Source organism: Montipora foliosa, chromosome 10 (assembly GCF_036669935.1).
Source record: "Montipora foliosa isolate CH-2021 chromosome 10, ASM3666993v2, whole genome shotgun sequence".
NCBI classification, from domain to species: Eukaryota; Metazoa; Cnidaria; class Anthozoa; order Scleractinia; family Acroporidae; genus Montipora; species Montipora foliosa.
Window position 1 is genome coordinate 33507922 of NC_090878.1, and position 10792 is coordinate 33518713.

General features: G+C 38.4%; 1 protein-coding gene across 1 annotated transcript in view; it reads right to left on the minus strand.

Moving 5' to 3' along the window:
- LOC137972823 (uncharacterized) overlaps positions 1-10792 on the minus strand; it is a 133283-nt gene that overhangs the window by 21828 nt on the left and 100663 nt on the right. The window contains exons 18-19 of the mRNA XM_068819527.1: positions 10593-10792; positions 402-540 (exon numbers count right to left, since the gene is read on the minus strand). The exon at positions 10593-10792 is cut by the window's right edge and continues 129 nt beyond it. Coding sequence (XP_068675628.1) covers positions 402-540; positions 10593-10792 — 339 coding nt within the window. The remainder of the gene's footprint in view (positions 1-401; positions 541-10592) is intronic.

Genomic DNA, 10792 nt, shown 5'->3' on the forward strand with positions numbered 1-10792 from the left:
GAAATGGTTAGCTTTCATAAATTGTTCTGGTGACACTGTTTTTCACAGATTTTTATTTTTTCATTTTCATTTTAACTGAGTATAAGATTTTAGTAAGATCGTTTGGTACTTTATGTACACACAACTAAGGTTAACCTTATTTTGGAGTATCCATTCTAGACAAAACCGCTTGATAATACCTTGTCGATGGTCTTATTTCCATCATTATATTCCATTTCCAGTTTTACCCTCATTATTATGCTCCATGTTTGCCAAAACAAAATAGCGAACGCTTAATGAGATGGGTCCATTTGTGTTTCGTGGTACTAAATCCGGCTTATGATTGGCTTCTTGCTATACTACTCATTGATGCAACGCCAATTTTGTAATGGTTAGCAACTAAGATTGATTGTACAGAATACCTTGGCAGCCGTAGATTTCCATTCTTATGGTGACCCGCTTATGCCAGTCCACTGGAAACAAACGTAGTACACTGGCAGTGATTGGTGGAATCAGTTTGTTATACACAACAGTGTCACTGTCTCGGTTTCCTACGAATATCTAAGGTAAACGAGAAGCAAATTAATGAGCTGAAGAAAGAGTTTACAGAAAAAAATAGTTGACGCACTCTCACACTGACTATAGGCACCATATTAACTAACTCAGCACTTGCTGCCTAATTGGTCGGAAAAGGAGCACGATAATTTCTGGCCAATCATGAGGCACAAGAAATAAAACTCAAAGGGATGAGCTCGAATTCATCTCTTTTCGACTAAAAAGTGTACAAAAATTATTCCTTAGGTGAGTAAGGTGTAAACTTTTCCCCTCTCTTCTCGTTCCTCGGCTTAAAATAATTTATTTCATCCCGTAATAATTTCCATCATGTTATAGTGGTTTATTTTTGGTAACATAAGCTTTTCTTTGTCGACACCTTGTATCAATGCGTCACTGTTATTCACCGGGAATGGGTAATCTTATTGCTGGTAACGAATATATATTCTTTAGCTAGTTTTTTCTTCGTCGAGTGTTTTAACATGAGCGTCTGGCTCGGTAGACTGCTCCCAACATCAGTCTCATCCGCAGTACCACGAGGTCACGGGTTCAAACCCCGTTAAAATCTTGAATTTTTCTGGCTTCTCTACGCAATTGCTAAAATTCGCGTCCATATCTGCGAGGATAGTAGCTTAGTTGAAAGAGTGTCTTGGCACTACATACATACACATATACATACATACTTTATTATTATAGTTCCCAAAGGGGTTCTTCCTATAATTAAATTACATACAGACAATTTCATTTTAAAAGTTAATATGTACATGAAAATGCTAAAAATAAATAGGTAATTAGATGAGAGAATAGAATAGATGATCGTGGCAATAAATCAATTAATCATAAAATAGATGTAAAATGAGTTTTCTCTTAAAAATTTGTGAGTTATTAATATCCTTAAATTCCTGAAATAAATTATTAACAAAGAATGACCCTCTATATGCGAAGGATTTCTGACCCATTTTGATTCTGCATTTTGGTAGTTTGAGATCGTTCTTTACCGTAGTGTACCTCAAATGAATACTTCTACGGCATTGAAACTTAATATAAGGATATTCTGAAGCAAGATTGTTAAGACGTTTATAAACCATCACCAAGTCATCGTATATTAGTTTGCTATTCACATTAGGCAATTTTAGAGATCTTAAAGCATCGGTGATGTGACCGTATTTCCTGAGATTGGTGACAATCCTACAGGCATAATTCTGTCAGTACCAGCTGTCGTTTTTTGGCAAAAACAAAGGAATTAATCATAAACAATATTGATTTATGGTCGAGCAAGTGTTTTATCCTGTTCCAAGCAAGTAAATGTATGTGTACAAACTAACTCCCGAGTTAGGATTTCGAATTGGATTTTCGAGTAAGGATTTCGAGTCGGTTTTTTCGAGACGCTTACTAGTAATCCAGCTGCAACGAATCGCCTTGGCTTTGGTATGTTAACCGTACGCGGGGGAACACCCATATTTCATTGGCTTTATTTTAATTACATTTGTTGATTTTAGAATATAGTTCCAGTGGCACAAATAGTTCAGTCTGTATCCAGCAAAGGTCGAAATTGAATCGATGGAAGAGTACTCTGAAGCCAAGACCTGTAAGAGTAATCCAGAAGTAAAGAAGAGCAATGTAAATGCTGACTTATTTTTATTCATCAGCGGAAATAATAATTATTGCCAGTCGCACGGAGTTTGTCGTGGAGTTTGTTCAAATAAACCACGGATAAACGGAAACACGAGCTGATATTTGTGCTTCCAGCTCAGAATACCCGGAGTACTAGATGTAACGCATATATTCTTTATAAAAATCAGTCTTAATGCTTAAACATTACCAGTAAAAGTGAAAATGAGACTTTTTAATAACATGAATTTGCTAGTTTACCGAAACTGGACCCGTCACGAAACGTGTCATCAAAGGTCATATCAAATCGCATTAAAGCAAGGAAATCAAAATCCACAGAACAATAGTGGACTTTGTCAGTATGTTTTATGTCTGTAAAACTTCAGCCGTTCACAATAATGATTTCAGCAACAGACAACTATTATCTCAGGCGGAGAATGCACTCCCAATCTTTGATTACTATTAGTTTACTGTTTATTGTTACTCTGGATCTGGGATCAGAATTGTCAATTCTGATGGTATTAGAAAATCAGTTACGTTGGGACAGAGATAATTTACACCTCGTTACATTGACTGGCAAAAAATGGCTCAAAATATTTCTTCTGCCTTTCCATATTTGGCACTTCCACCCGGCCCTGGATATATCACGTACTTCTGAAAAAAAAATTCGAACCAGGTAACATTTCTGGGATCACGTGTGTATAATTCTCTTGAAATCAAACATTATTTCGCGAAAGATTTTAATGGTTAAAACCCCGGCCGATTCGACACGCAAATCAACAGACAGTCGAAAGTTAATGAATAATTCATAACTAAAAGCATTCATTGAAGTGTCAGCTATTGTTTCCAGTCAAAAATACAATTACGAATGCAATTCTTGGATAGATTAAACAATATTGCCTTTACCGATCTGCAATCCTCGTTCTCCTCCATCTTGAAAAGACGCCGAGACGATGTGCAACACCACTAACAAAGTACGTTATGTAAAACCACTGAAAATTTATTGGAAGCCCCACACCGAAAAAAAATCTAGCCAAAAAATCGTAACTCGAAAATCCAACTAGAAATTCAACTCGAAAATCCAACTAGAAATCCAACTCGAAAATCCAACTCGAAATCCAACTCGAACTCCAACTCAAAATCCTTACTCGGTAAATAAGCAACTTCTGTTTAATCAAGGATCAATCACGATCAGGCTTATTTAATCAGCAATCCATTTGCCAGGAGGAACAAATTTCATAACTCTATCCATGGTTAAGACACCTAAGGTGCAATTACCTGTGGCCTTAATGTGCAACTAGGAAAATAGAAAAGTCACTTCTGAGTTATTGGAGGGGAGCTGGCTGGTCCGTCAGCCATCAGTCAGCCAGATCCTGTTTCTTTTTTTTCTTTTTTTTTTTTTTCTTTCTTTTTTTTTATGTCAGTCCGCTGACAAGTGGATAGCGCCTTCATGTTGTGTAACATGAAACAAGATATGAAAGTTTTGATATCATGATATCAAATCATGATAATGTAACATTTTGCCATAAAAATGTTGTAGAGAAGAATTATATTAAAGCACAAAAGTGTCTTACAATAAAGAGGAAGCTCGCGTTTTATTGGCTAATTTTTTTGTTTACCGTGTCGACACCTATATTCTAACATGTGAAAGATAAAAATGATATGTTCACTGCGCGCCGTGAAGATATGATTTTTCAGTCAAAGGAGAAATCCTGGTTTTTCGTCAGTATCTGTATAATAACTACAGGATATTTTATATCCGCGCGGAGATACGAAATTTCTCTTCGAGTGTTGAAAAAATATTTCACTCGTTTGCTGTGCTCACTCATGAAATATTTTTCAACACAAGAAGAGAAATTTCGTATCCCCAAGCAGTCATATAATATTCTGTTTATTATATAAACATAGACGAAATACCCATCCACGGAGACACAGGGGCAGTCAGTCCAGACTTATTTGACAGCTTTTACCATCTAAAGTTTCTCAGATCTTGAAGAAATGTCACTTTAGCACAGAGTATTTCCTCTCAGTCAATCTTTGGCATTCCTTCTTTACAGTGATCAATAAGTTACTGCTGCAGCTTTTTTTTTTTTTTTTTAATCTTATAGGTCACACAACGGATGGTGTTATATAACGATTGAGAACGAGGCTTAATTATTACTCGGGATACCTAAAGGTATACCGAGTTTTAAGATGGGTTTGAAAACCGTAAGTGCAGAAAAATGCACAATAGAAATGAGGTACAGGATCTCAATTTGCTAAAGCAGAGCACTACATCATTTACAGCAGATACAATACACCTCTCTCTTCGGATTTTCTTGTAATGCACGATCAATTTTGGCGTATTTATTACTGTGTACTATGTATGCGGATCGCTTCTTGCCTGAGACGCTCGAAATGCATACAAAACCACACACTGTTGGCGGCAGATTCACACTAAAAGGCCTAGAGGTATTTTGCGAAACGACACGGATTGCAGAGAGAGAGAGAGAGAGAGAGAGAGAGAGAGAGAGAGTGTGTGTGTGTGTGTGTGTGTGTGTGTGGGAAAGAAAGCTCGACAATGCACACCCCTTTAATCATACTAAAGGTACATCTTTTGAAAGAAAATTTGCCCTTCGCGCGATTTGAACCCACGTCCTCCCGTTACTAGTCGGTTGTGATAACCACTACACCACCACAACAACCATGCTGGCAAAAAAGCCATCGAAGAGGTGATTTACGTGGTCAGGGCGTGGGCCTCCCGGGAAATTTTCTTTCAAAGTGACAAGGTAGGGGACCCTATAACTCCACTTGAAATCCAACTAAGGATCAAGTTAATGATGCACGACCGTAGTCAACTTAGCGGATGACAAGGAAGAATCTTCGAAGGATACAGGCTAATTTCATTTTATAGAGAGTGTAGGAGAGAAACCCTGACAATGCACACCCCAAATAATCATACTTTTAACTTAACTTGTCACCTTCAAGGAAAATCTCCCGGGAGACCCACGCCCTGACCAGGTAAATCACCTCTTTGATAGGTGAGTGGTCACGGGACATATGTTTTTCATTCAAAAGGATCAGCCAGTAGTAGTTTACTGCTAGTGGCTAGTGACTACATCGTTGGATTTCGAGCCTTCTTCATATACATAAGTATAATTAGCTGGTAGCCTGTGAATGACCTTCGGGTGATCCGATGTATATGTCCTGTTCCTGAATGTTAAATATCGCCGGGGAACCCCATGGGTAACAAGTATCTTCACTGATTGCTTTGTTGCCAGCAGGGTTGTCGTGATGGTGCAGTGCTTAGCACACCCGACTAGTTAACCAATAACCTCACTGACTCACTGACAACTAAAGATCGCCACTTCCAATGCTTTCCAACCACTCTTAACTATCAACATTCCATTGCGTGAGTACCAGAACCCAGAGTGCGCAAAGATCCCAAGGCTTACCATGTACAAACGGAAAACAGAAGGTGAGCGAAACAAACTTCATTTCATAGTCTTTTCACTGATTAGTAACAACTCATATTTTAAAAAGGGGCCAGTACAGATTCCGAAAAACATCGAATGAATCGAACCCGTGATTTTCTAGTCACAAAGCAAACTCGCGTGACACTCTCCCATAACCAGACACCATGACACAGTCTGGGCGGCGGGTCTAAATCACTGGTCACTAACTCGTTGCACGTCATTATTTTACCTTTTGGAAATTAACCCAAAACCCGAATTGATTTGGGTAACCCTACGCCTAAACTTGGTCTTCAGGCCTAAGGTTGGCCAAGTTGAGAGTTTTAGGTTACTTTCCAAAAGGTAAAACAATGACCTGCAAGTACGAGTGACCCGTCAAACTGAAAGTGACCTGTGCTTTAGACCCCATCCAATCTCGGTCATAGATTTCTGGGGCACTTGATGCCACATATCAGTTCACCCCTTTCCCCCTTTTCGAAGTTATAGAAAAAAAAAAGACTTTTTCCATGAATGCCCAGAGTTATAGCGCGATCAACAGTGAAAGTACTGTATTATGGGTTCGTGTCACCATCTTTTTGGCTCGGATTGTAGCTGGGCACCGTCCGAAGTAGGTATTAGCAAGCATTTAATTTCATAAGTTACAGTTAAAGTTACCACTTAACAGCACTTTAAAGAAAAATATACAGTAAACACCTGCCTTAAAGTGTTCTTTAAGAACATTATAAAAAATGTTCTTAACATTGCTTTCAGAAATACCTCAAATTATATATTACTCGAGGCTTAATTAACATACAATGCTTTTTTGTAATAGATTTTATACTTTGTAATGGTCCTGAACACCATAGTACTTTGATATAAGTTACTGTACTGTATTATTTCCTTATCCTAATACCCTTTCCCTTTGTATTAAGAACATGTCTTATTTATCAGGCTGAATTTGTTCTTATTTATATGGTGCTTTATTGCCAAATTTCAGCCTGATGTTCTTAATCCACTTGTTCTTATATGCGGGTGTACGGCGGGTAAACGGCGGAGTAACTATGAGTATTGTTTCCTTCCGTGCCAGTCCGCGAACAGTAACAGGTGGAGCCTAACCTGAATCGTTGGGCGAAGCCAGGCGTCACCAAACCTGCCGCTGGAAGCCGATTATTGTGTCGGCGGAAAGCGGCTTCATGGTTAGGGTCCGGCGAACTCCTTTCCATGTGACCATAGGCTCCTCGTGGATCTCTTCCCACCCTACTGGGCGTGTTGAAGGGAGGAGCAATACATCATTCTATAGGTTACCATAGCCGCAGGGACGAGCTTCCTGCAGCAACCGGCCCGCATATGACCTGGGATGAGCTCACTGGGTGCAGGTTGCGGTCCGGAATGGCTGAGCCCTGGCCTACAGGGCAAAATCCCCGCAACTCCCCGCCGGTAAGCTCCCCTGGTAAGCTGCGGAACGACTGCAGCCTGCACCGGGCCCTTCATAAATTTGTTATGTGGCTGTAAGCCTGAAGTGCCCTCTCTGGAAGAGCAGTAGGGCCGGTGGGCTGTGGAAGCGAGCAGCCTCGATCCAGGGACTTGTTCGCTGGCGGGGGCCTTGCTGTTACGGGGCGGTGCCCAGGCAAAACAATGAAGCATTACTTTGAACATCTTATCTCTCTCAACTTGGCAGTGAAATGGTTTCCCGCCATGTGCGACTAGGTCAAAAATTGTCACACGTTTTATGTGTTACAAAGAAATACTCAGCTCGCTTAACTGCCAACATCATAACAATAGTGTTGATGCATTAATTTTTAGAATTTCAGCGGTTATGAGCAAAAAGCGCAATGCGGGCTCACTTCATCAGATGTTTTCCTCTTTCGTTTACGGCGTCCTTGTGATGGTCGACCATGATGCCGGACGACAACTACAGTTCATAAGCCGCCGGGCCAGCTTTAACTGGCTTAACAAAAAAGCCCATGTATCCCTCTAAGAAGACATCGTTTTGACGTCAATGGACTTAATTAACAGCAGCAACGAGAATGATGCTTTGAAGGGCGTAATAATTATATAATTGTTTTGATCATTGGAAATCCATGCCATTTTGCAAAATTTTGTGCAAATATATCATTCAACGCGGAGAAAACAATTTTCTAAGTGACTTGAACTGAATATTTACTACTTTTATTTGCGAGAAACGCCAAAAACTGTAACTCAATCTTAACTCAATCTTAAGTCAAAGTTAACTCAAACTCAACTCAACTCGTAACTCGATGAATAGCCGATCCCTGTTAAAGTTAACTTTGTTTTTAAGTGTTTTAATGGGGAGGAGTTACTTGTTTTTATCCAGGTGATTCCAAACGTTTACAGCTGCAAAGCGGAAGTTGAATTTATCAAAGTTTCTTTTGATGCAATAAAGTTGATTTAGAAGCAAGCCTAGTATTGTATCAGCTTATGGATGCTACTGTTAGAAAAAATAAAATTCAAAGGAAGATGGAAGGAGATTAAAGTGATAGTGATACATGGGGAGTGCACTGAAAAGGGTGAAAAGATCAGTTAATTTAAGAATCATTAATTCCTCTAAAAAAGGCTCAGAGTGTTCATCTGGTTCCGGAAAAGTCATAGTACGTATTGCTCTCTTTTGAAGAATTGTTAAAGTTCTGAGAGTAGAACTATAAGTATTGCCCCAAATTGATATACCGTAGGTGAGGAAGGGGTAAATAAGTGAATTAATTTATATGATTGAAGTAATATTTTTCGGTTCACATGATATCTAATTTTATATAGTACTCCAATACCTCTTGAAATCTTCTTGCTCAATTTGTGTAAGTATGGTTTCCAGTTCAAATTAGAATCAAAAATGAGTCCTAAATATTTAACTTGATGATCAATATCACATTTAACAGACATACAGGAGAAACTATGATTCAACTTATGAGCTATTCTTCTTTCTGGAGAACGGAATAACACAAAGGTAGTATTTTGTTTTTGTTTTGTTTTTTTGTTTGTTTGTTTTTTTTTTTAATATTCAGAGATAATTTGTTAGCATATAACCACTGGCTCACCTTTTCTAGCTCAACATTTAAGTTGGTTTCTAGATTGAGAATGTTAGGATTACTGAGAAGCAACTTTGTATCATCAGCAAAAAGGTGAAAATCTAGGATATTGGAGCATTATGCATATCATTTATATATAGCTGTAGAAGAACTGAAGAAGTGGGCTAAGCACTGACCCCTGTGGTACACCACATGTAACAGTTTGGTAATCAGAATCAGTGCCAAAGAAAGAGATCCGGGGAAAGAGACAAACTGATTCCTGTTACTTAAATATGATACAAAATAATCATTTGCAACACCTCGTATGCAATAATACTTCAACTTGATTAATAAAATTTTATGGTCAACAGTGTCAAATGCTTTACGTAAATCTAAGAAGATGCCACAAGAGTAGGTGCCATTATCAATTGATCTCTGTATGTTATCGGTGAAGAGGAGAAGAGCATGGGAGGATGAATGCTTTGATCTAAAGCTAAACTGATTATTGTATAGGATAGAAAATCTCCCAAGATTTCAATTGATTCTATTGTAAATGATTTTTTCAATTAGTTTATTAAATAAGGAACGTATGGAAATAGGTCTATAGTTGTGGACTAGACTACTGGATCCTTTTTTTTTACGAAGAAGAACTACTCTGGCGACTTTAAATTGATCAGGCACCATACCAGCAGAAAACGAGTAATTAAAAAGCAGCTGTAGGGGGATTGATGAAACACCTTCTAAAGCCTTACGAAGGGAGATTTAAATACTTAATGGGCCACAAGCCTTAGTTGAACCTAAGGACATAATTATATTCTCAATCTCAGTTAAATTAGTATGAGATAAGAAAAAAACTAGAGGCCTGGGGTGTATCTAAATAATAATTAAAAGGTCTTGGTAGAGCTGAGGCCAAGTTTTTTTTCGAATATTAGACAAACATTTATTCAATTGATCAGCAATGGCTTTTACATTTGTAAGCTCGTGATCATTAATAATTAATTTACTAACGGAGCCTTTGGACTTTAGACATATAAGTTGCTTTATTCCTTTTCAGATTTCCTTTGTCTTTGCCTTGTTGATCACGGAATATTCTTTATAGTATAATTGGTTTTGCTTAGTTAAAGTTTCGAGTTCAGATGGAAAACGGTTTGGAAAATGTTTTCTTTCTGCATTTTTCGCTGGTTTCAATCCAGTTTGACATACCATGAGAGCTGGGGTCCACACTAGTGGCTACGCAGTCATTTGAAACAGGCATCAGAGGGATATAGACTTAAAGCTGAGTGTTTATTTTTATTTTTTTTAGGGCTGCTGTTTTCTCTGTATTACAATTTTTGAAATATCTTTAGAAGCTCTGATAGTGTTGCATGACACCTGGAGGGCCTATGACTACAACAGAAACGAAAGGAGAGAGAAAGAGAACGACATCGTCAAAACAGAATACCAGTAACAGCTCAAACTTGGTGGAAGAAGTCACTCAACTGCTTTATTTAATACTTTTGCTATACTGACGGTTGTATTTGTTTAAAACGAGGAAATAATTGGACATGAAGTGCGTGTTGTCAAAAACCAAAAATTCCCCGAGCCTTTAGGTGAGTTTTTGACTTGCTTTGTGTATCGATTCAAGCATTGAAAAGCCAAAATAATACTTGTTGGCTTAAATTGAAACATTTCGGAATCAGTTAACAAAAAGCCGTTTGGTAATTTCTTCAAGCTGATTATAAAATGTTTTGAAGTTGAATCAGCTGTCGAATCGTCCTTCCATGATTGGTAATAATTCGTCATGAATTAACTCAAAACGGGGCCCGTGTAAATGCGCTCACTTGTTGGGCCTGCAGCAAATGTTACAAACTCCTTGCCCTTGTCGTCTTTTTTCAGAATGAAATACGCCACCTATATTGTATAAGGTTCATTATTATGTTTTGTCTTGCTCTATATGCGGAGGCATAATACCGAGCACAATAAAACCATGTAAGCATGTAAGTAAAGCGAGTGGACTCACCTTCGCTGATGTCTCTTCTACACTCTCACGGTACGTGTGGAAGCGGACTCCGTCATAGCTATACTTCAACATATACTTCGTTACCCATTCATCGTTTGCGTTGCTACCCTGAGTCGCTAAACGCGTAATTCTGGCTGAACCATCAAGGTCTACTTGCAGCCATCGATTATGATCACTTTTTACAGGGGACCAGCCACTAG